The sequence below is a fragment of the Antechinus flavipes genome, chromosome 4 (assembly GCF_016432865.1).
Source record: "Antechinus flavipes isolate AdamAnt ecotype Samford, QLD, Australia chromosome 4, AdamAnt_v2, whole genome shotgun sequence".
In the NCBI taxonomy this organism is placed as follows: Eukaryota; Metazoa; Chordata; class Mammalia; order Dasyuromorphia; family Dasyuridae; genus Antechinus; species Antechinus flavipes.
The window spans coordinates 377063853-377091296 of record NC_067401.1 but is presented as its reverse complement, the minus strand read 5'-3'; the positions used below and the strand labels follow the sequence as shown (position 1 = coordinate 377091296).

At 32.4% G+C, this 27444-nt stretch overlaps 1 protein-coding gene across 1 annotated transcript in view; it reads left to right on the top strand.

Annotated features, from left to right (window-relative positions):
* SYT14 (synaptotagmin 14) overlaps window positions 1-26156 on the top strand; it is a 79216-nt gene extending 53060 nt beyond the window's left edge. The window contains exons 3-4 of the mRNA XM_051998451.1: window positions 18032-18221; window positions 25612-26156. Coding sequence (XP_051854411.1) covers window positions 18032-18221; window positions 25612-25925 — 504 coding nt within the window. The 3' untranslated portion in view covers window positions 25926-26156. The remainder of the gene's footprint in view (window positions 1-18031; window positions 18222-25611) is intronic.
* Window positions 26157-27444: the final 1288 nt, after the last annotated feature.

Here is a 27444-nt window from a genome sequence, read left to right as displayed (position 1 = left end):
AGAAGGCTATTAGAAACTGGTGCAAAAGGGGAGATACAAAGGCTTGAGTGGAATGGGGGAAAGGGAATTTTGTAGAATGACTACTTTCTTCACAGAATAAGAGAAGGCAGTTCTTCTCTTGAGGAAGAAAAGGAGATAGTATAGAAGAGGAGAAAAAAGGAAATGTTTATAAAAATATTCTTAAGACTACAAAGGTATTGTATAGATACATATACATAATAATAAGGTATTAATATTATTGTTATAGTAAGCTAGCCTACTGGACTTTGCTTTTTTAATCTTGAACTTTATGTTTCATATCATACTTTTTGTCTTTCTGTTATATTTAACTTATCAGCATAAAAATTTAATTTTTAAATGAAATTAGAGACAGTTAAATGCCACAGTAGATAGAATGCTGGACCTAGAGTTAGGAAGACATAAATTCAAACCTCATACTGAATATAACCTCAAACATTTACTAGCTGTGGGGCCCTAAGTAAGTCACAACCTCTGTCAACCTCAGCTTTCTCAAGAACAAAATGGTCATAATAGCATCTACCTTCTAAGATTGTTGTGAAAATAAAATGAAATAATATTTATAAAATACTTTGCAAACTGTATAGTCCAACATATGTATGCTAGCTATAGTAATAATTACTATTACTATAAATGCATGATGACATAAAATAATATATGGTTGGGGCAGCTAGGTGGCACAAAGTCCAGGTCAGACTCAAGAAGGCCTGAGTTCAAATGTGACTTCATACACTTACTAGCTATGTAACCTTGGGTAAATCACTTAATTCTATTTGCCTCAGTTTCCTCATCCGTAAAATGAGCTGGAGAAGCAAATCACTCTAGTATTTTTCACAAGAAAACCCCAAGTAGGATAAGGAAAAGTCAGGCATGATTCAAATAACTGAGCAGCAACAAAATCAGTATATGGTCATTTATAAATTATTTTCAACAGTATTTTGTTTTTGCTTTTTATGAGTAAACCGGCATAGTTTATATGAGCTTTACCTTATATTCAGCCTCTTTAAAGCAAGATTATTGCAACACTGGAAGTCATTAGAATTAAATTTTCAAAAATTGACATATACAGTATTTCCTGTATTTGATTGGTCTTTAAGGAACATGAATCTTGTCAAGATATACCAAGTGGCTCATTCATAGCACTCAAGGCCATCTTTGTGATATATCCCCACTTGTAATGTTCTAAAATTCACACTTAAAAATGATGAAAGGAACAAAGATTTCATTTATAGATTTTATTCCAAACAAATGTACAATATGACCAAATGAGATAAAAAAGCATTACTATTTCAGTGAATATTAACATTTCCTTTCTTGGGACTTATTTCAAAATCTCTATTAGGAGATTTACAAAAACAGCAGTAATATCAATGTTGTATAAAATAACTCAGCCAGGGAATTTGCAATGAAGTTGTACAAATGATCTCCAAAACATGATTCAATATTCAGAGTTTTATGAATATATAAATCATATTTTCTGTTTCATTTTATGATTAAATTACTTATGACATCTGAAGTTTGAAAGGAAACTAATATTCTAATAGCCTAATTTGTGGCCTAAGAAAATTGTTACTACCACTTAAAATTTTAAGAAAGGAAATTTGAAATGCAGGATAATTATATTTATGCTAAATGCAACTATACAAAATAAGGATTTATATTAAAATGCTAACTATAATATATTGATAATAAGTTCAAGGTTTTTTATTTTTATTCAGTGTTTTCACAAGGAGTAAATGAGTTTATTTTTCATAGCAGCATGCATCTTGGTCCTCTAAGAGCAGCAAACAAAAATCCTTTACTTTATTGATGGAAATTAATGCTTTTATCTTCATCATCTAATTTTAATCTTATTAAAATATATTAATATATTTTAGAAGAATCTTCCCTTTTATTTGGATAGTTTAATTAACACTAAAGGGCATTACTATTCAAATAAAACTTGTTAATATGAAGGGGATTATATAATAATTATATATATTCAATTTTATACTAAGAATATAATTTAAATTTATATTGCTATAAATATTAGATTTTAATTTTAATTCACGTGGTATAAGGATGTTAGGACTTGTGGCATTTTTGGTCAAGACAGAAAATCTAAAGAAACATATAAAATGTTATATTTTGTTTTTTAGTATTTTTTTGCCAGTAATTATTACAGCAATAAGTTTATGAGTGGTTCTATCAAAATGAGCACTCCTTTCAACAGTGCAGATCTTAAGCCATCCATATCTAATGTTACTCTTGTCTATTTCCTCTTATAAATCTATAAGTTATATGAATCTATAAAGGATTCATCCATTGAACTGAAAACACCACACATCTACTCCCACTCCCTTAGGCTTTTGACTAGCATTGCATATTTGGGTAGTCCATCTGTTAAAAGTTACAGTTACTGCATGAGCAGACACTTCCTTTTCTAGTCCTATATTTTCTAAATTATAATTATGTACCTCTTCTTGCACACAGATCATTATTCACAATAAGCTACAGCATATTTGTGACCACTATACATCTCCCTATTGCTGTTTGAGTCACTTAACATTTTAATTCTTTAAAGATTGTGTTCTTCAGTGATTTATAGTTATGGGATCATAGATTTGGAGTTGGAGTGAACTTCAAAGATTATCCTGTCCAATTCCCAACAGATGAACAAACTGAGCCAAGAAAGAAAGATTAGATGGCTTGCCCACGATAACAAATAGTAGAGCTGGAAGCTCAGCTCCCAGAGTGCACACTTCTCATTTCATTGTATCACTCTGCCTAACCATAACATAGCATCAGAATACAGGTTGTTGTTAAAAAGATGGAATGTTATTTCTAGAAGAAGCTCAAGATCATTAAAATGTTTTTTTCAAATACAATCTATTGTACTCTCGTCCTTGTTTTCATTTCATTGCCCAGTTCAGCATCCATCTACAGCCTGTGTTCAAAATACAGGTACTGATGGATCAGCTCTTTTGTCTGTCCCTACAACTTCTATCATAATCCAGACAGGAATCATTCTTTTTAAAAATTATCAATGGTATTTTATTTTCCAAATACATATAAATATTTGCAACATTTATTTTTGTAAGATTTTGTGCTCCAAATTTTTCTTCTTCCCTCCCTTACTTCTCCCTTTCCCAAGAAAGCAAGTAGTCTAATATAGATTGTTGTACAAGAAAAATCAGACAAAAGTGGGGGGAGGTAACTAGAAGGAAAAAACAAACAAAAAGTGAAAATATTATGCTTTAATCCCCATTTAGTCCTCATAGTTTTCTTTCTAGATACAGATGGCATTTTCCATCCTAAGTCTATTGGAATTGCCTAGAATCACCATTTTAGTGAGAAGAGCCAAGTCCATCACAGTTGATTATCACTTAATATTGTTGTTACTTTGTACTGTGTTCTCTTGGTTCTGCTCACTTCACTCAGTATCAATTCGTGTCAGTCTTTCCCAGTTTTTTCTGAAATCATCCTGCTGATCATTTCTTACAGAGCAATAATATTTAATTACATTCATATACCATAACTTATTCAGCCATTCCCCAACTGAGTGGCATCCACTCGATTTCTAATTCCTTGCCATTACAAAAAGGACTGCTACAAACATTTTTTGTACATATGAATCCTTTTCCCTCTTTTATGATCTTTTTGGGAAACAGACCCAGAAGATAACACTACTGAATCAAATGGTATGCTCAGTTTGATAATCCTTTAGACATAGTTCCTTTAAAAAAAATTTTTTTAAGCTTTTTATTTTCAAAACTTATGCACAGATAATTTGACAACCTTGACCCTTGCATAGCCTTGTGTTTCAAATTTTTTCTTCCTTCTCCCCACTCCCTCCCCCAGATGGCAAGCAATCAAGTATATGTTAAACATGTTAAAATATATGTTAAATCCAATATGTATAAACATATTTATATAATTCTTTTGCCCCACAAGAAAAATCAGGTAAAAGATAAGTAAATGAAAAACAAAACAAAATGCAAGTGAATAACAACAGAAAGTGTGAGAATGTAATATTGTGATCCACATTCAGTTTCCACAATCCTCTCTCTGGGTGTAGATGGTTCTCTTCATCACAAGGTCATTGGAACTGGCATCAGTCATCTCATTGTTGGAAGGTATCATGTTCATCAGAATTGATCATGATATAGTCTTATTGTTGTCATGTACAATGATCTTCTGGTTCTGCTCATTTCACTTAGCTTCAGTTCATGTAAGTCTCTCCAGGCCTCTTGAAAATCATCTGATGATCATTTCTTATAGAACAATAATATTTCATAACAGTCATATACCATAACTTATTCATAGGCATGGTTCCAAATTGGGCAAGAGCCATTCTTTATCCAGTTGGTTATTCCTAGATGGATTAATAACCCCAACTTTTGAATTGCTATTGATCTCATTAAGGAGACATAATATTCTGAAGGTTTTTGAAGTCAATACAATCATTGGCAAATAGAATCATTCCTATTTCCAATTGATTCCTTAGATATCCTCAAAGAAGGGTAGCAAACCCTTTTGGCAAGCAACTATCTCCCAGTTTCATGAATTTTTTTTTGATATTGATAATCAAGAAATCTTGCCATTAGTGTGGAAGACACTCTTTTAGAAAGTTTTTATGGTTGAATTTTACTCTTCAGAATCATACTTTTTTAAAACAATAAACACTCTGATTTTTTGTATATCTTAAAGTGTATGTCCAGCCATATTAAATTTGAAACTTCTAAAATTCATCTAATTTATCTTTCCTCCTTAGCCCTCTCTTTTTCCTTGTGTTCCCATTAAAGCCAAGCACCATCAATCTTCCCAGTCACCCACGCTCTTGACCTAATTATTATCCTTAGCTTCTCACTGTTACCCTCCCATATCCCACTCAAATGCCAAGTCGTATTGATTCTACCTTCATACATCTTTTTTAGTTTCCTCTTTTAGTTTTCCTCCTTTTTTCCCTCTGATATTGCTACCATTATTATATAAGCCCTTACTATCCCATTCCTAGACTATAGCAACAGTCTTTTAGTTGATCTTTCTGCCTCATGTCTCTTGGCTGTGCCCCACTCAACTATCAAACTAATCTTCCTAAGGCTCATGTCAAACCTATGTCTGGCCAATAAACCCAGTGGTTTCACATTATCTCGGAGATCAACTATAATAACTTAAGTCCCTCATATCTGGACCCTTTCCTACTTTTCTAGTTTTCTTCCATCTTACTTCCATCCATGAATTCTCTGATCCTCTAACTTCCACACTCAGTAGATGGAACCTAGATGAAGATCCATAATCTCCTACTGTACTCTTCCACAAGCCTTTGCAAATGCATTAATATGCAAGCCAGTGTTCCTTATGTCCATCATTTATCTTCACTTGGCAAGAAGATCAGGTATTTGGTGACTATGGTGATTTCTCTATTCTTTCTCTATTGAGATTTATGAAACTTACGTCTCTTAAAATACTATGAGAAATCAAAATAATCCAAATCAGGGTTTTTGTATGAATTAGTGTGAAGCAAAATAAGCAGGACAAATAAAAAATTATACATGACCACAGATGGAAAAAAAAATCTAAAAGAAAGAAATATTCTTACTGAAAAAAACTTAGTGAATGTCTGAGAAAAGAGATAATGAAAGTTTCCTTCTACTACACAATGGAAAAAAAGGAAAAAAACAATAAAGAAAAGGGAGAATTAGTACTGCATTTTTTATAGTCAGATGTCACAGAGTTTTTAAATTATCTTGAGTTGTCACCAGAGAAGATCCTGTCTGGAGAAGAGTTGTGAAATCAATATGATATAAAGAAAAAAGGCATCAATAAAATTTAACTTGATAAAACTTTCTTTTCAGTTGGCAGTACATTTGACTGTTTAAATACCCTCATGATTTTATTGTTGCAAAATAGAAATTTTAATTTTATTAGGTAGCATATTTCACCATAACCAACAACAGTATAAATGCAGTTTGAATTTAGGAGATACAAAATCAATAAGATGACTGAAAAAAAATTCAATTTTCATGAAAATTTCCTACATTGGAAAAAAATATAAAAATGGAATTTGAAAAAAATATTTTAAAGGATTTATATCTTTAATAAAAAAATAAATAAAATACATTAGAACATGGGCCATTGCTCATTGGATCAAGAGGAATAGGCACCTTTAATATAAAAAGAAATCCAAATTGTCAATATTAAAGAAAAAAATATTCTAAATTGCTAATAATTAGACAAATGCAAATTAAAACAATTCAAAGGCTGTACCTTGCACCCTTCAGATTTGCAGATCTGACAAGAGAGCACAATAGCATCTGTAGGAGTTGTAGGAGAATTGACCCACTAAGGATTTGTTGATATAGTTTGTAGATAGGAAAAGATTCTGGGAATTTCATTTTTACTCTGGAAATCAATTTGAAACTATACTATATAAATACCAATGGGTAATTACTTTGGTTAAGCAGTATGAGTGGAAGTGAGTGTGGGGGAGTTGCCCCAGAGAAGGTTTACTAACTTGGTTTTAAGAATAACAATTTTATGTAGTAATTTCTACTTACTCTGGTAGCTACCAAACCTCCACAATTGAAGAAATTATTTTTCAAAATCTTCCACAAGGTGTCAGCAGCACTTTAAGACATAATGAACAAGGAAATGTAGCATAAAAATTTAAATAAAATATCTAAATTCACCAATTATTGAACATTGGGGAGTAAAGTGTTTAATTCTTTTGTTCCATCTGCTGCTTTGTATAGTCCCCATAAGTCATAAGTAATTTAAATAACATATAGGAAAAATAATTTTGTATTGTATGCCACGAGATGCTTCATTTTTTTTTTTTTTTTGATCTGGGATATTGGTGTCCCTAATTTTAATATTAAACAAAGGAATTCCAACCTCTCAGAACTATCATATAGTGTATGTAGAAGAAACTGGGGTCACCAGGGGGCAGCACTATCTTAAAAATTTTTTTTAATTGGGAATGACATAACCATGTTAAAAATAAAAGGATTTCTCATTGTTCAATAGACAGTAAAGACCAACCAATAACTTAGAAGATATTTTTAAAGATACTAAGTGTTTAGAATTTGTGATTATTATTCTATATGTTCTCTAGTAAGAATTCTATTAAAAAATCTTTCCATTTGTATTTAGAACACAGTTTTAAACTAGTTTGTTGACAGGAGGACACTAAAGGTAGATGTGGAATCCTGAAAAAGGCTTGGCAAGTCCTAACACTATAGGTGCTAGTTCTTCTTCAGTATCCCTAATTGGCTTAAAGTGTGATTGAGAGGGAATATTATTACTCCTACAACTAGCCCCTGAGATTTTTGCTTAATAACCAGTTTGACCTGGACATCTGTTTGGCGTCTAAAGCCCCTCCCAAAAGACAATTTGACCCTTGTCTTGTCTTGTGAAATCAAAGGAGATTTGCCCTCTCCCCAACTTTCATAGAGATCAAACTGGGTGGTTCTGGTCTCCTAATGAAGATAACAAAAGGCAGATGAATCCCATAAAACAATTAACCTTCCTTATTCATCAAAGGGACATGATCATCCACACTTGAAGTTCAATCCATGTGTCTTAACTGGAGACAATTGTAACATCCCTTAACCACTCAGAACTCCTTTCTTACTCGTGGGCATCACTAACTCCACTGAGAGGGCTATTCTGATCCATTAATAGCTATATGTATCACTGATAATAAACTGATCCTCGCTCAGAGAAAGATGCCTGTTTCTGTCTTAATTGCATTTCACTTACCATAAAGTACACATGAAAGACCATCTCAGAGAGAAGGAAGAAAGGGAAAACCAAGAAAGGTTGCTTACAGAAAGTGGAATTTGAGCTGAGTTGAAGAGAACCAGAGAAGCTAGAACTATTAAAAAAAGTAGAAAGTTGTTGGAGCCGAAATTAGGTTTCTAAACAATGGAGTGGCAATATAATATAGTAGAGAGGGGCAGACTTCAAGGAAGACCAAAATTTAGAATTTAGAATTGACTTACGAGTTCATGACTCAGAGTAATAATGCTCCAAAGATAAGCAACTGCAGCTGTCTCCATGGGCTAGGACACCAGAAGCCAAAAGAAGATTTTTTTAAATGAATGAAGTGATACTCACTGACCCTTCCCCATCTCTCACACTACTGACAGCAAGGCTGCAATAAGGCACCCCAAAGATCTATCACAAAAAATCCTAACCCCACACCTTTCCTCTTCTTTCCTATTTCAGTGCTATGAAGACTCTGGTTTTGATGACTGACCAGAGCACAATTCTTCAGGGGGCTCCAACCCCATCACACCAAACCTGCAAAGTTCTTAACTTTCTGAACTGATGTTGGTGAGCCAGAGAACAGAAAACAGAGCCAAGGCACTGTGTGTGTGTGTGTGTGTGTGTGTGTGTGTGTGTGTGTGTGTTTTGAGGACATTTTTTTTGTAGGACTCCATTAAGCCAGAGGGAAATACCACAGTATCCACTGAACCTTATTGTGGCCAACCAAAAATCACTTGGGGCAAACCTAGGCTAGTGAATGTCCCAGCATGGGAAAAAGTTGAAACACTTTAAGATGTAGCCTTAAGAAAACCAACATCTAGGGGGACAGATTCAGAAAGAGAATAGGGGAAAGTCCAAATGTAGGGGATGGGGAGGAAGAGACTGAAATTATCAAAGATTTCGGGAAGAAGAAAGCTCAAAGACTTTGAACCTAATCAAATAAATCAGCAAGAAAAACATTCATAATAGAATGAAATATGACCTCTTGCTTTAGTAAATGAATCCAGGCATCTATGAATAAATAGTGTTAAAAAAAGAAAAATAATCCAACATTTGATGAAACAGAAGACTCTATGGAAAAAAGAGTGGAAACACAATTTGTTCCTGTGTGATTCAAAAGAGAGAATTATGAGAGTAGAATTTATGACCTATACAATTAAAATAACAAGCAAAATAGAAAAGCTAGAGTCTGCAATGGCAAATCTCACCAAAGAAACAAAAGAGAAAATAATAGACTGCTTACTATCCAAGGAAAGCACACTGATCTTGAAGGCAAGATGGTTCATAAGTCTCCCAGAAGAACATGATAGGATTGTTATTGTGCAATAAGAAAGAAGAATTCAGTGAAAGTAGAAAAAGTTGTATGAATTAGTGTGAAGCAAAATAAGCAGGACAAATAAAAAATTATACATGACCACAGATGGAAAAAAAATCTAAAAGAAAGAAATATTCTTACTGAAAAAAACTTAGTGAATGTCTGAGAAAAGAGATAATGAAAGTTTCCTTCTACTACACAATGAAAAAAAGGAAAAAACAATAAAGAAAAGGGAGAATTAGTACTGCATTTTTTATAGTCAGATGTCACAGAGTTTTAAAAATTATCTTGAGTTGTCACCAGAGAAGATCCTGTCTGGAGAAGAGTTGTGAAATCAATATGATATAAAGAAAAAAGGCATCAATAAAATTTAACTTGATAAAACTTTCTTTTCAGTTGGCAGTACATTTGACTGTTTAAATACCCTCATGATTTTATTGTTGCAAAATAGAAATTTTAATTTTATTAGGTAGCATATTTCACCATAACCAACAACAGTATAAATGCAGTTTGAATTTAGGAGATACAAAATCAATAAGATGACTGAAAAAAACATTCAATTTTCATGAAAATTTCCTACATTGGAAAAAAATATAAAAATGGAATTTGAAAAAAAATATTTTAAAGGATTTATATCTTTAATAAATAAATAAATAAAATACATTAGAACATGGGCCATTGCTCATTGGATCAAGAGGAATACGCACCTTTAATATAAAAAGAAATCCAAATTGTCAATATGAAAGAAAAAAATATTCTAAATTGCTAATAATTAGACAAATGCAAATTAAAACAATTCAAAGGCTGTACCTTGCACCCTTCAGATTTGCAGATCTGACAAAAGAGCACAATAGCATCTGTAGGAGTTGTAGGAGAATTGACCCACTAAGGATTTGTTGATATAGTTTGTAGATAGGAAAAGATTCTGGGAATTTCATTTTTACTCTGGAAATCAATTTGAAACTATACTATATAAATACCAATGGGTAATTACTTTGGTTAAGCAGTATGAGTGGAAGTGAGTGTGGGGGAGTTGCCCCAGAGAAGGTTTACTAACTTGCTTTTAAGAATAACAATTTTATGTAGTAATTTCTACTTACTCTGGTAGCTACTAAACCTCCACAATTGAAGAAATTATTTTTCAAAATCTTCCACAAGGTGTCAGCAGCACTTTAAGACATAATGAACAAGGAAATGTAGCATAAAAATTTAAATAAAATATCTAAATTCACCAATTATTGAACATTGGGGAGTAAAGTGTTTAATTCTTTTGTTCCATCTGCTGCTTTGTATAGTCCCCATAAGTCATAAGTAATTTAAATAACATATAGGAAAAATAATTTTGTATTGTATGCCATGAGATGCTTCATTTTTTTTTTTTTTTTTGATCTGGGATATTGGTGTCCCTAATTTTAATATTAAACAAAGGAATTCCAACCTCTCAGAACTATCATATAGTGTATGTAGAAAAAACTGGGGTCACCAGGGGGCAGCACTATCTTAAAATTTTTTTTTTTAATTGGGAATGACATAACCATGTTAAAAATAAAAGGATTTCTCATTGTTCAATAGACAATAAAGACCAACCAATAACTTAGAAGATATTTTTAAAGATACTAAGTGTTTAGAATTTGTGATTATTATTCTATATGTTCTCTAGTAAGAATTCTATTAAAAAATCTTTCCATTTGTATTTAGAACACAGTTTTAAACTATTTTCTTCAAAACTTTAAATGCCTAGTTTAAATCAAAGGAAAAAGTTGCCCTTTTGAAATATAACTAAATTGAGTAAATATAATTATTATTCAAGAAATTCTGGTTTTACCAGTTCCTTTTATCCAGTGATGAAAAAAGCCACATACATACAGAGAGAGAGACCTATGGAAACTGAGTGTGGACTACAACATAGCATTTTCATGCTTTCCGTTGATTTTTGCTTGCATTTTGTTTTCCTTCTCAGGTTTATTTTTCTTTCTGGATCCAATTTTTCTTGTGCAGCAAAATAACTGTATAAATATGCATACATATATTGGATTTAACATGTATTGGATTACCTGCAATCTAAGAGAGGAGGTGGGAGGAAGGAGCGAAAAAATTGAAACAGAAAGTTTTGCAAGGATCAATGTTAAAAAAAATTAGCCATGAATATGTTTTGTAAATAAAATAAAATTTAAAAAGAATAACAGGAAAAAAAAAAAGAGATTCTGGTTTAGTGACTGACAAAAGGTTGGCCTTTGGAGATTTCTACAAAATTCTGATCAGAATCTTAGAATTCATATTTTATATCATGGCCAAATGTTTGAGTATTTTTATTTTTATTTCTACAATGTTCCCTTTTGTAAAATAAAACATTTGCTTCTCTTCCCTATGTCTTCAGGTGGTGAATAAGCATTTATTAAACTTCTATTTTGTGCCTGGAACTGTGCTAAATGCTGGGGACATAAATACAGAGAATGAAACAATAATTATTCTTAAGTAGCTTACATTTTTAAAGATAAATTTTTGACATCTTTTATTTTTACATAAACTTATTTCTATATTTTCTTCTTCAGCTCTCAGAGAGCAATCCTTTGTAATGAAGTATGAAAACAAGGGAAAAACAGGAAAAATAAATGTACGATCAAATTGTATGCAATACCCCATATGCATGAGCCTCCATTTATGCAAAGGAGTGGGAGGAATATGTTTTTTCATGTATTATCTTTGAAGCTAAGCATGATCATTATAAATTTACAGTATTTGGTTGCAATTATTATACATATATATTTTTTCTTTCCATTTGCAGTTATAGTTCGTGTATTTTTCTTTCCTGGTACAGCTTAGTTCATTTTGTATCTGTTTACTTAAGTTTTTCCATGCTTCTTTATTTAAATATACTGTTTCTCACAGCACAGTGAAAGTCCTATTTGAGGTTTTTTGGGGGGGTTGGGGGAAGGTGTATAGATGGGAGAAAAGCCCGTGGGCCAATCGGGATTAAATAATTTGCCCAGGGTCACACAGCAAGTAAATGTTAAGTATCTGAGGTCACATTTGAACTCAGGAGTTGGTTCTTCCTACCTCTAGATTTAGTACTCTACTCATTGCACCACCCAGCTACTCTTTTCCAGACTAAGTATCTTTGTGTGGAAAGTTGAAGAATTTACAGATTAAACACATATTGATCAGAGACTATTAGCTAAAGTAGATCAAGCCTATAGGCCTTAGTTTCAGCTTCTTTGAAGTCATGTGGTTTTAGATAAGGTCTGGACTACATTCTATTCTCTAAAGAAGGGATTAAAAACATATACATGGCTGCAGAAGCTGTATATTACCTTGTCTACTATATTTCACTGACCAAGTAGGGGAATACAGACTTATATGACCAATCACAACATATAGAGGGTGGGATTTTGGAAGTTCTTTGTCTGAAATGAATAAAAGCTGTGAACATTTTCAAGGGAGTGGCTCTCTCCTGCTGTGAATTTGGCTCACAGACCAGGATGGGGTCCTCTTCTCAAAATTCTAATAAATAATTCTGCTTTCTATGAGTGATCTCTGTAATAGTCAATTTGGGTAGGTCTTTTTGTCCAAAACACCTTCAAACTCCATACAAATCCAAATGTTAATCCACTGAAGTATTCCTTCAAGTATGCATCATTTCTGATTTAAAATCAGAGACTGCCAATGTTGTAGTGATTGTCAACTTTCTGACTCAGTCTTCCCGTGTTTGTTTCCTGAAAGAATGGACTAACCCAGAGTAACTCCCTAACTCCAACTTAAGACAGTGATATTTTTAATTTAGGTTTAATTTAGGTTCTTCTCTTTCTTAAGAATTTCCTTCAGCATCTTTACTGTTAGTTGTCCTTTGCACAATAAGACCTCTAAAGGGTGAAGACAGACACCAGACGCTCCTCCCAGATCTTCCATTTGAGGAGAATATCCAGGGCATTTACCTTAACGTTTCCTAACCAGCTCCACTCCTGGACTTTATGATCTCCAGAAGCTCATTATCCTGCAAGATGAAATCACATCTGCTCATATTTCCCATCTTGGCTGCAGGACTTCATCATACCCCTCTATTGGATACAAACCTCCTTCACCAGCCTCAATTCTCAACCCCTAACCCGCTCCCCCACCCTTTTTAGTTTCTTTTTATTTGTTCTCCCATTAGATTCTGAGTTCCTTGAGAGCTAAAACTGCCTTTCTTTGTATATGAAGTGCTGAGCTGAAAAACCGTATGTTTTCAACGATACATGTCTCTCCTCTATTAACTCTAATTGTCCAATACAATCATAGATTATCAGTATAGCGCTAGAAGAGACATTTGAAGTCGGCTAGCACAGATCCTCACTTTACTTTTGGGCCACAGAATTGAAGTGACTCATCCAACGTCACAGAAATGGCAATAAGAATAAAGAAATGGGTTTCATAGCTACCACCTGTCTCTAGGTTCTATTTGATTACCCTTCCACCAGAGTTTCTTTTTCTTTATCCCTGTACCCGAAGGAGGCTAATTCCCATCTTTAAGCCTAACACAAGGAAGCAGCAGCAGACTAGTGCAATTTAGTGCCAGTAAGCTCCAACCCTGGTCTCAAAATAGCATGGTTTAAGAGGGAAAGTTTTGTCCTAAGCCAAAGAGAGCACAGGTCAAAGAAACCAGTTGCTGTCCACAGCTATTGCACAAGTCAAAGTCAAGCTGCTTATTCTGGTTTTAACTAGAGCAAGGCCTAGCCTTCTGCAGAGTTTTATTCTCCTGGGCTTTTCAGGGCTTTTACCTCACTAGGAGGCTAAATGGCCAGCCCTCTTGCAGGGTTTCTGTAGGGCTGCATCTGGTGGCTGCTCTTGCTGCTAAGAGTCCTATAGCTGTTGCCTCCAGCTATCTTCACCACCCTGTGCTTCCAAATGTTCACTTCCCTGGGGCATGGAGAAGGCCCCGAGGAAGAGGCACTGTTCCAGGAAGTAAAGCTCACTCAAAGTGGCAGCTCTGGCCTGGGAATGGGAATTATCATCCTTTTTTATACTTCAATATTATTTGCCACCCCTGCCACCCCCCTCATCTTCAGAAAAAAAATTAAAAACAGGTTGTGTATGAACCTAATATGATTAAATCCAAGAAATCTTTTAGAAACAGTGAAAATAAAATCACTTGACAGTGAAATCTTAAAATTTGCAATAATTTATAATGTACATTTAACCACCTCACAAAGGAACTGTTAAATATGAGTGGTTTGTGAGCAAATGGAAATCATTTTATGGTTATAATGTAAAAGCAGAAGTAATTTTACAGGAGCTACACTTGATAAAAAAAAATATATATATTTTGCCTTTTCTTTGAGCCAGTCTTTAATTCATGTGGAGTTCATGGTTTTGTTACTATATTTTTTAACTTCCCATTTAATTTTTGACATATTGGCATTACTTAAAGAAATATGATGGGCATAATTAATTCTTATGTGATGAAACAATATATGCAGTTTATTCTTTGCTTTCTCCCTGAAGGGAAAACAACAACAACAACAACAACAACTATTTCCCCCCCTACCTTCATAGAATGTCTTATAACCCTTCACCCTTGAGGGAAAGTGCTAGAAAGGAATAGGATATTGTGTTGGGTAGGCATAGGAAGAAGTGATGCTTTTACTGTTATTTGCCTGTAGGACTGTTCCTTTAAGTAGACCTAGTAATGACTGGAATTTGTTTGACGGTGGGTTAATCACCAACAGCTACTGCTACCTAGGCAAGCCCTAGTTATAAATTAATGATGGGAGCTGCAGAGAGAGTGGGTGGAGATCTCTGGATATACACTGAATTGAGCAGCATGCCCTGAGGAATATTCTGAAGAGAAAAACCACTTGAGTATACTGTATCCATATTTAATTTGTTTTTACTACAATCATTCTATTTCTATAGCTATTTCTATGTAGCTTTTATTGTAGTTGATGAGATTTCCACCACTGTGCCAGTCATGGATAGATAGTTACTTTGACTATTCTGGAAAAGTCAGACGATCCAGTTTAATTCTTTTTTTTTTTCCCCATGACTGAAACAGAGTGAAACCTGTTAGAATGACACTTTTTTGCCATTCATTTTCACAAGTCCTCCTAGACTTCCATGCAGCTTGAGATTCCCACAAGATCTTAAAACTATTATTTTTGGAAGCGGACAATGGAAGGGAAATTTCACCATTCGCTAGTCAAGTATGGAACAGGAATCGATCATCTTTCTTGTTTGAATTCCCAAAGCTTTTCACATAATTCTCTTTAAAAATCATCATATTGATAAAATATAGGGGCAAATGTTATCTGTGTCAATATGAAAACGTTGGGAAAATTTCCATGGGAATCAAAATTTGGTTACTTACTAGTGATCTCTACTACTTATCAGTTATTATTCATCTCTAAGACTCAGTTTCCTAACCTATAAAATAATGATAATAATAATTGCCTCTCATAGGAGGAAAATTCTTTGTAAACTAGAAAGGCTTATATTATTTTTCTTTTATCTGATTCCAGGTTAATAGACCTTAATTTGGAAATACTGTGTTGTGAAAAATAGATTTCATAATATTTTAAGAGATGCTGACTAGCATAGAAAACACATAAAATATACAAGAACATACATTTGATCCTAAAATATGTGTGATGAAATGCTAATTGAAATAGCTTTCTCTCTCCATTTTTTTTTAACAATTATAAATGCAAATCAAACCACACTGATAAAAATATCTCCTGTTGCCCAGTGGTTTGGAAATATAAAATGTATGACATTTTACACATTGCTTGGTAAAAATTATAGTAAAACTTTTGGTTTTCTAGTTTATGGTTAAGGATTAAGTTTGCACATGTACAATTTTTTTTAAATGAATCCAGTGGAATGCGTTATTGGTAGAGTTGTGAAATGATCCAACAATTCTGGAGAGCAATTTGGAAGTAAGCCCAAAGGGCTATAAAACTGTACATACCCTTTGATCCAGCAGTATCTACTGTGTTTGTATCCCAAAGAGATTATAAAAAAGGGAAAAGGACCCACATGTGCAAAAATGTTTATAGCAATCATTTTTGTAGTGGCAAGGAACTGGAAATTGAATGGATGCCCTCAGTTGGAGAATGGCTATCTAATGGTATATGAATGTGATTCATATTATTGTCCTGTAAGAAATAATGAGCTTGCGTGGTGGCCCTTTTTCTAGTGGCTAGAAACTGGAAACTGAATGGATGCCCATCAATTGGAGAATGACTGAATAAATTATGGTATATGAATGTTACGGAATATTATTGTTCTGTAAGAAATAACCAGCAGAATGATTTCAGAAAGGCCTGGAGAGACTTATATGAACTGATGCTAAGTGAAATGAACAGAACCAGGAGATCATTATACACGTTAACAACAAGACTATATGATGATCAAGTCTGATGGACGTGGCTCCCCTCAACAATGAGATGATTCAAAGTAGTTTCAATTATCTAGTAATGAAGAGAGCCATCTACACTCAGACAGAGAACTGTGGGAACTGAGTGTGGATCACAACGTAGTATTTTCACTTTCTGTTATTGTTTGCTTGCATTTTTGTTTTCCTTCTCAGGTTTTTTTTCTTTCTAGATCAGATTTTTCTTGTGCAGCAAGATAACTGTATAAATATATATACATATATTGAATTTAACATATTTAACATGTACTGGAACTACCTGCTCTCTGGCGGGAAGGAGAGGAACATTTGGAACAGAAGGTTTTGCAAGGGTCAATGTTGAAAAAAATTACCCATGCATATGTTTTGTAAAAAAAAAAAAAAAAAAAAAAGATATAATAATAATTAATTAATTAATTTTAAAAAAGAAATAATGATCTTGGGAAGACTTTTATGAACTGATGCTGACTGAAGTGAGCATAACCAAGAGAACATTGTGCACAGTAACAGCAAGTTTATGTGATGATCAACTGATAGATTTGGCTCTTTTCAATTAATGTAGTGATTCAAGGCAATTCCAATAGACTTATTCCAATAGATGGAATGTGCCATTCACATCCAGAGAGAGAACTATGGAGACTGAAGTTTATCAAAAACACAGTATTTTGATCTTTTTATTGTTGGTTTTTTGTTTGCTTAGTTTTTTTTTCCTTTCTTGTGGTTTTTTCCCCTCTTGATCTGATTTATTTTGCACAACATGAAGAATATGGAACTAGGTTTAGAAAAATTGCACATGTTTAAGCTATATAGGACTGCTTGCTGTCTTGGAGAGGAGGAAGGAGGGAGAACAAGAAAAATTTGGAATACAAGGTTTTATAAAAATGAATATTGAAAACTATCTTTGCATGTATTTGGAAAAATAAAACATTATTTAAAAAATTAATTCAGTGGATCAATTTAATTACCAATTAGATGTTGTTTAGAATGCAAATATAAAAATAGATATCAAATTGTAACTACTAGATTTTTTATAATTATTGCTTCTTTAGCTTCAGAAAATTAATATAAAGATTAGTATAAAATTAGTATAAAGAATTAGCATTTGATTTTTTTATTCATGGGAAAATAAAGATAAATAATATAGAAAAACCTATTATAATTTGGTTAAATTTCAATCCATCAGGGGCTTTCAAAAATTAAATTAAAGTAAAAGATCCTAAGAGATTTTCTTCTCATGATGTGTTCATTTAACGGTATTGCCTCAGAGTCAACAAGTGCTTGAATATTATGTTTTATCTCAGTGAAACTCTATATATTAATAAGTTCATAATTCAGATGATATGTAAAAGTAAATAATTACAGTATTATATTGCCTATAAGTATAATAAGAATACAAAGGAATCATTCTTTGGTAACCTCTTTTCTGGCGCAGTGATAAGAATTGTCCTTTAATGCCTGTTCTTGATAGTTACCTATACAAGTCTAGCAGATATAGTATTAACAATGTATCCCTTCACATGTCTTTTCCATAAAATATTTCTAATTTTTTTTTATGATTCCAGGGCTGTGGCTCCCAGATGAGCATGTCAGAAATGTCCTGTAGTGAAAGTACCTCCTCTTGTCAGTCTCTAGAACATGGCTCAACTCCAGAAATCCTCATTGGCCTGCTTTATAATGCCACAACTGGCAGATTATCAGCAGAAGTCATAAAAGGCAGCCACTTCAAAAACTTGGCAGCAAACAGACCACCCAGTGAGTGAAAATCTTTTTTTTTTAATTTTTGTTTACTCCTAATACTTTTTATACTTGTGGGATTCTCAGTGTTGGGGACTTCAATCCTATCATTTAGACCTACCCAATAAAAATGAAATGATACAATCATCAACTAATCTGTTTCATGTTTTCTATTTCTAATCATTTGGGAAATAAATCTAAAATTCAAAATATTAGTTATGAGTTGACAAGACTTTTAATTTTTTATGATAACTTGAATAAATTAGCTTTATCATAATGTTTAACTATTAAATATTAATGCCAGAAAAAAAATTAAAGCATTTTAAAGTATATCATAGTTAATAGAACTATGTAAAAGTATTGTTCTTACATAATAGGCTGATATCCTTGTATTGCTCTGAGTGTACTATAGTATTTACTCATGTATTTTCTCTCTATGTTTTTTTACTACTACATATTGAAAAGAGATTATTTTCCCTAGGTAATTATCCTTCATTTTACATTTTTTTTTCTACTCTTAAATAGCTGCCAGCAGACACTTCTCTAAGGTACATGTTCTTTATCCTTGCCAGGGCAGATAAATTAAAGCAGTCAGCTATCAGTACTAGTTGGTACTATTCCTCTGCCTCTGCCTTTGCCCTGCCCCTGCCTCGCTGCCCTTCCTTCCTCACCACCTTTATCTATATTTCCCCATCTAACTTCCCTAGGCTGGGATACTGGGAGGGAAGGGCTTCTGATTTTGTAACTGCGCTTCTAATTCTGCTGAAAATCATAAGCAGTGAACTAGGGCTTAAGATGCTTCCAAGTCATTTTCCCTTTCGTCCAAATGTATCTAAAACTCTAACTAAAATTTAAAAGAAAATATTAAAATATAAAGAAAACCCTTCAATCACTTGGAAATTTTTCATAATATTTGATATAGATTCCAGTTAACTTTGCTACAACTTATGATGTAAAATGGGAATGAAAAAATCTTAAAGATGAATGAGGTTTTGTCAGCACTAATGTTAAGAACTAAGATACTTTTATTAATATCCTTTTCCTTTATTCTTTTTTACCTTTCTCCTTCATATTTTGCAGTGAAAATATCAAGGAACAAGGAGGAAATCACATGAGTAAATACTACATATTGTAGTTAACTCTTAATTACTGATGTTAGTATAATTTGGTGGAAGGCATGGAAAACTGAAATCTACATTTTAGTTTACGTTTAATGTGTTTGAGAACTAAATCTTTAATTAGGTGGGCTATACTGCAGTAGAATAATCATGTGTATTGACCTTTCCATTTTTCCTCTAACTATTTTTTGGTCATAATACTCTTATAGCACTGCATTGGCCTAAACTCAAGGGACCAACAAAGAAAAAGAATTAGCTAGCTTATCTAATATACAAAATAAATTAATTAATCTGTAGTTGATTATACTTTGGATTTATTGATGAAATAATCAGTGTGTTTAATTATTAATAGAAACTTGCAAAATATAGAATGGCTAGAGTTTTCAGGTTAAGGAGACTTTTGTTACATTACTAATATTTTAGAATTAGTCCAGTAGTGTTAAAATCGATTGATAATGATGACTGACAATAGACTGGTAAGCTACATGCAATTTGTCTTTTTTTAAATGATAAAAATATTAATTATAATTTAATTAAAAGACTTGTTTTTCTTAGGATATTCCCTGCAATTTAAAAAAATTTATAGGTACTTCATAAATAATTAGGTCTAAGTTTTAGATTAAATAATGTTTGGAATGATCAAATTATATCCAAACTAACAATATTAACATTTAAGAGCAAAAGTTATAATTTTAGAGTTGACTTTTAACTTTGAATCATTTTCATTTCAAACAATTTAATTATATTTTATATTGAAATAATGTCAGTATTTTTATGCTAGATATTGCATGAATAAGATTAAGGTGTAGTAAAATAACAAAAAAGTATTCTATATTACCCTTCTTTAGTCTTTTATAGCCTGATCATTTGCATGATTCTTTCTATGTTCAATGTGCTTTAGACCAAGTAGAGATTGTTACAAAGATGTCCCTTTTTAAAACAGTGTAATTTTTTGCTAAAGATTACACAAAGGCCTTTAAAATTTTTTCATTCCATGAAATTTACCCAGCAGCCCTTTTGTTCAATCCTCTATCTGAACTAAACTGCTAAAACTTTGTGTTCTTCCACTCCAGTAAACAGTGTTTCCTCTTTAACTTTAACCTTTGACCCTCTCTCACCCAACGATTGACATCTGGTCATTATTTCTTTTACTGCTTTCCACCCCCTGTTGTCAGATGGACTGTTCTGTTGTCTAAAACACTTGATAGGTGGACAGGTTTATATAATCCGAGGTGAGTTACTGTAGAGGCTAATTGGATGTTGTCTTTTCATGCAAAAAAAAAAAAAAAAGATATAATAATAATTAATTAATTAATTTTAAAAAAGAAATAATGATCTTGGGAAGACTTTTATGAACTGATGCTGACTGAAGTGAGCATAACCAAGAGAACATTGTGCACAGTAACAGCAAGTTTATGTGATGATCAACTGATAGATTTGGCTCTTTTCAATTAATGTAGTGATTCAAGGCAATTCCAATAGACTTATTCCAATAGATGGAATGTGCCATTCACATCCAGAGAGAGAACTATGGAGACTGAAGTTTATCAAAAACACAGTATTTTGATCTTTTTATTGTTGGTTTTTTGTTTGCTTAGTTTTTTTTTCCTTTCTTGTGGTTTTTTCCCTCTTGATCTGATTTATTTTGCACAACATGAAGAATATGGAACTAGGTTTAGAAAAATTGCACATGTTTAAGCTATATAGGACTGCTTGCTGTCTTGGAGAGGAGGAAGGAGGGAGAACAAGAAAAATTTGGAATACAAGGTTTTATAAAAATGAATATTGAAAACTATCTTTGCATGTATTTGGAAAAATAAAACATTATTTAAAAAATTAATTCAGTGGATCAATTTAATTACCAATTAGATGTTGTTTAGAATGCAAATATAAAAATAGATATCAAATTGTAACTACTAGATTTTTTATAATTATTGCTTCTTTAGCTTCAGAAAATTAATATAAAGATTAGTATAAAATTAGTATAAAGAATTAGCATTTGATTTTTTTATTCATGGGAAAATAAAGATAAATAATATAGAAAAACCTATTATAATTTGGTTAAATTTCAATCCATCAGGGGCTTTCAAAAATTAAATTAAAGTAAAAGATCCTAAGAGATTTTCTTCTCATGATGTGTTCATTTAACGGTATTGCCTCAGAGTCAACAAGTGCTTGAATATTATGTTTTATCTCAGTGAAACTCTATATATTAATAAGTTCATAATTCAGATGATATGTAAAAGTAAATAATTACAGTATTATATTGCCTATAAGTATAATAAGAATACAAAGGAATCATTCTTTGGTAACCTCTTTTCTGGCGCAGTGATAAGAATTGTCCTTTAATGCCTGTTCTTGATAGTTACCTATACAAGTCTAGCAGATATAGTATTAACAATGTATCCCTTCACATGTCTTTTCCATAAAATATTTCTAATTTTTTTTTATGATTCCAGGGCTGTGGCTCCCAGATGAGCATGTCAGAAATGTCCTGTAGTGAAAGTACCTCCTCTTGTCAGTCTCTAGAACATGGCTCAACTCCAGAAATCCTCATTGGCCTGCTTTATAATGCCACAACTGGCAGATTATCAGCAGAAGTCATAAAAGGCAGCCACTTCAAAAACTTGGCAGCAAACAGACCACCCAGTGAGTGAAAATCTTTTTTTTTTAATTTTTGTTTACTCCTAATACTTTTTATACTTGTGGGATTCTCAGTGTTGGGGACTTCAATCCTATCATTTAGACCTACCCAATAAAAATGAAATGATACAATCATCAACTAATCTGTTTCATGTTTTCTATTTCTAATCATTTGGGAAATAAATCTAAAATTCAAAATATTAGTTATGAGTTGACAAGACTTTTAATTTTTTATGATAACTTGAATAAATTAGCTTTATCATAATGTTTAACTATTAAATATTAATGCCAGAAAAAAATTAAAGCATTTTAAAGTATATCATAGTTAATAGAACTATGTAAAAGTATTGTTCTTACATAATAGGCTGATATCCTTGTATTGCTCTGAGTGTACTATAGTATTTACTCATGTATTTTCTCTCTATGTTTTTTTACTACTACATATTGAAAAGAGATTATTTTCCCTAGGTAATTATCCTTCATTTTACATTTTTTTTTCTACTCTTAAATAGCTGCCAGCAGACACTTCTCTAAGGTACATGTTCTTTATCCTTGCCAGGGCAGATAAATTAAAGCAGTCAGCTATCAGTACTAGTTGGTACTATTCCTCTGCCTCTGCCTTTGCCCTGCCCCTGCCTCGCTGCCCTTCCTTCCTCACCACCTTTATCTATATTTCCCCATCTAACTTCCCTAGGCTGGGATACTGGGAGGGAAGGGCTTCTGATTTTGTAACTGCGCTTCTAATTCTGCTGAAAATCATAAGCAGTGAACTAGGGCTTAAGATGCTTCCAAGTCATTTTCCCTTTCGTCCAAATGTATCTAAAACTCTAACTAAAATTTAAAAGAAAATATTAAAATATAAAGAAAACCCTTCAATCACTTGGAAATTTTTCATAAATATTTGATATAGATTCCAGTTAACTTTGCTACAACTTATGATGTAAAATGGGAATGAAAAAATCTTAAAGATGAATGAGGTTTTGTCAGCACTAATGTTAAGAACTAAGATACTTTTATTAATATCCTTTTCCTTTATTCTTTTTTACCTTTCTCCTTCATATTTTGCAGTGAAAATATCAAGGAACAAGGAGGAAATCACATGAGTAAATACTACATATTGTAGTTAACTCTTAATTACTGATGTTAGTATAATTTGGTGGAAGGCATGGAAAACTGAAATCTACATTTTAGTTTACGTTTAATGTGTTTGAGAACTAAATCTTTAATTAGGTGGGCTATACTGCAGTAGAATAATCATGTGTATTGACCTTTCCATTTTTCCTCTAACTATTTTTTGGTCATAATACTCTTATAGCACTGCATTGGCCTAAACTCAAGGGACCAACAAAGAAAAAGAATTAGCTAGCTTATCTAATACACAAAATAAATTAATTAATCTGTAGTTGATTATACTTTGGATTTATTGATGAAATAATCAGTGTGTTTAATTATTAATAGAAACTTGCAAAATATAGAATGGCTAGAGTTTTCAGGTTAAGGAGACTTTTGTTACATTACTAATATTTTAGAATTAGTCCAGTAGTGTTAAAATCGATTGATAATGATGACTGACAATAGACTGGTAAGCTACATGCAATTTGTCTTTTTTTTAAATGATAAAAATATTAATTATAATTTAACTAAAAGACTTGTTTTTCTTAGGATATTCCCTGCAATTTAAAAAAATTTATAGGTACTTCATAAATAATTAGGTCTAAGTTTTAGATTAAATAATGTTTGGAATGATCAAATTATATCCAAACTAACAATATTAACATTTAAGAGCAAAAGTTATAATTTTAGAGTTGACTTTTAACTTTGAATCATTTTCATTTCAAACAATTTAATTATATTTTATATTGAAATAATGTCAGTATTTTTATGCTAGATATTGCATGAATAAGATTAAGGTGTAGTAAAATAACAAAAAAGTATTCTATATTACCCTTCTTTAGTCTTTTATAGCCTGATCATTTGCATGATTCTTTCTATGTTCAATGTGCTTTAGACCAAGTAGAGATTGTTACAAAGATGTCCCTTTTTAAAACAGTGTAATTTTTTGCTAAAGATTACACAAAGGCCTTTAAAATTTTTTCATTCCATGAAATTTACCCAGCAGCCCTTTTGTTCAATCCTCTATCTGAACTAAACTGCTAAAACTTTGTGTTCTTCCACTCCAGTAAACAGTGTTTCCTCTTTAACTTTAACCTTTGACCCTCTCTCACCCAACGATTGACATCTGGTCATTATTTCTTTTACTGCTTTCCACCCCCTGTTGTCAGATGGACTGTTCTGTTGTCTAAAACACTTGATAGGTGGACAGGTTTATATAATCCGAGGTGAGTTACTGTAGAGGCTAATTGGATGTTGTCTTTTCATGCAAAAAAAAAAAAAAAAGCAAACCCTAAAACTTGCCAGCAGTGAAGCTGTCCACCATGTTGGTTTCCAGAAAATGCATATTTCTATCTGTGGTACTATTAAGTACAACTAACTGTAGACTTATCTCTGATTATGGATGATGGTATTCAGAGCCCCTACAAAGTTACAAATATGTGAAGAGCTTCTTTTTCCAAAGTTTGCGAATAACTTTAATGTTCCAATAATTTTATTTTGATTCATACAGCAGAAAATGACGTTTCACGTTTTTGTTAAGAAGCATGTCAATTTTCTTTCATGTTAATTAAAATTCTATCATAAAATATATTTATGTATATATATGATGGAGCAATATGCTATATACCATTTGCATGGGTCAAAAGAACTAGAAAAGAGGTTTATCACCCAAGTGATAGAAAGCAATGCATAAGTAAAAATTCATCTTATACACTATACATTGCATCAGTTTTTTTTTATATTTCATAAAAATATTAGCTGACATCTCAAAATTTCACATTTGGTTGTGAAAAAAATCCTATAGCATTTATTTTATTTTTCCCCAAAAAGCACATTAAATGTATTCTTGCATGAAAATAAGGAAAAGGACATTTTACTTGGTTTTCTAAACTTTGAACACCTAATGCATTTGGCTTCATTTTGGTCTTTAAATGTTTTGTACAAAATAAAAATAAAAAACCACATCCATGCAGAGATTTTTTTGGCATTTCATCCTGAGCTGTTTTGATGTCTCCTTTGCACTTATATGTTGTTCCTCTCCTCCTTTTCATTAGTTGCCTTCATTCCCACTTGTTTATTTATTCTTATTCTCTAAAAGCATAGTGGAATGCTTTATAGTGTTGTGGCTAATTCGAGCTTGCTAAATGTTTAATAATGCTATGGAATCCTGCTTAGTAAAACTAAATGGGGGTGGTAGAGGTGGCAGGGGTGGTGGTGGGAAAGAAAGGGAAGAGAAAGGATTATGAGGTATACCTTTAAGTAAAATTTCTAACTAAGGTACTACTGTTACTATGTAGACATAGTGAGGTTATGTCATCATTGCACCAAAATTATTTTACCTTCTTAGTTTCCTATTTATATTTACAATATACAATATTTGTGTTTAAGTGGAATTGATTGAACTTTCTTCAGTTAATATGGTATACGCCATATCCTTAGAGAATGTTAATATATAAATCATCTTAGCAAATCTTAAATTTTCTTTTTTGAGTTTATGTTCCAAAAAAAATTTTGTGCTTTTTTTTCTCCCATAGATACATATGTTAAGTTAACTCTTCTGAATTCCATGGGTCAAGAGATGTCCAAATGCAAGACATCCATTCGCAGAGGGCAGCCAAATCCCATATACAAGGAAACTTTTGTCTTTCAAGTGGCACTGTTTCAGCTTTCAGATGTGACCCTTATACTGTCCGTGTATAACAAACGCAGCATGAAACGAAAAGAGATGATAGGCTGGATTTCTCTAGGTCTCAACAGCTCAGGAGAAGAAGAGCTCAATCACTGGACTGAAATGAAGGAATCCAAAGGACAACAAGTATGTAGATGGCACTCATTATTAGAGTCATGATGGACAGAGCCACAGGCAATTACAACTCAATATAGCCTCATTTCTGGCTCCAAAAAGATTGTTTTTACTTAGCCACTACCAGGAGAGCAGTTCACAGAAGTTTCAGATTCAACATTCCACCTTAAAACATGCACTAAGTGCTATGGAACAGAACAGCTAATACGACATCTTTTCATTGACTTTATCTCTGGTGGAAATTATTATGGAATATGAGAAACTTATATGATTGTGGTCAAGCTAGCAACTCTTCAGAAGTTTAATCATATGATGTTGGTTTTTACAATAATTTCATTTTTAGCTAAAGAGCTAGCTATTTCATTAAAAATCAGAATTTTCAATGATAAAAAATGGAGAATTTTGCTTTCAGTACTGTAAGAATATTGGCACTGTTCTAGAGGTTCTCCATAAAATATTTCTTGACCAATCAACATATACTGTTAGTGATGAATAACTTGTGGTCAGTTTGAAAGAAACTTAAATCAGCTTTATTAGCAAAATTTCAATCACATTGAAAAACATTTTGTTTCATTTTTTTCTCTTTGTATAGGTTATTATGCTTCATTTCTCTGTTACACATCTCAATAGCATTACGTCTAAGTGGAAGCAGGTATACTTTGACAAAAGAAGACAGTTCTTCAACATATCATGGGGACAAGTTCCACTTGGACCCAAGTCATTTTTCCCCTTGCCTGTGCTTCTGCTTAACCCAAAGAGACCAAGTCACTGTACTGGTCCCTTGCAAGCCTTCTTAGACAGGTTGTACTGTAGAATTATGTAACTTTCTGTTGAAAGCACTTCCTATATTCACGTATTCCAACATAGGAAGCTCATAGAGCAGGACTTGACTTTTAAAATTCTTTCAATAATTGATATTAATTTATTTTAAATGCCAGTATTGTGAAGAATATATTTTTAAAACAATAAAGTATAGTGAGTTAGCTGCTGAAAAAAAAATCCAGTGTGAAGTTTTAACTGCCTGGTACTAGAATTTAACCACAAGCATTGTTTTTTTTTTTTGTTTTGTTTTTTTTAGCAAAATAAGTATTCATATTAAGAAAGAAGCTGCTCTCTTAAGTGTTCAGTCTTACCTTCAGATACTAAACCTGTGATACAAAGACTATCCCTGTCTCAGATTCAGTCAGGACCTCATGTTAAAGACAGTTCTGAGACTCCTTCTGATGCTTCTAGTGATGTGAATAATTTTTATGAAATTTACAAATACGTTCTTCAACGTAATTAATATCATCCTGTGCCTTTCATGTCTGTTAAATTTGCTCATACAACTTGAGAAAGCTGTATTTGCAAAATTAGGCCTTCAATTTTTATAGATGTAAGGTTTCCTCAGAACAGTGTCATAAGATCTTTTTTCCTCTGGACTATGTAAAGTTATATATTATGTGCTAATTTTTAAAATGACAAAGGAGGTCCATTTGGGTTGATTTTTAAAAATTTAGCAACTTTGGTTGTAAGTAGCATTGAGTATTGTCCTATTTTGCTTCTCCTGTTTGCTGTCTATAAC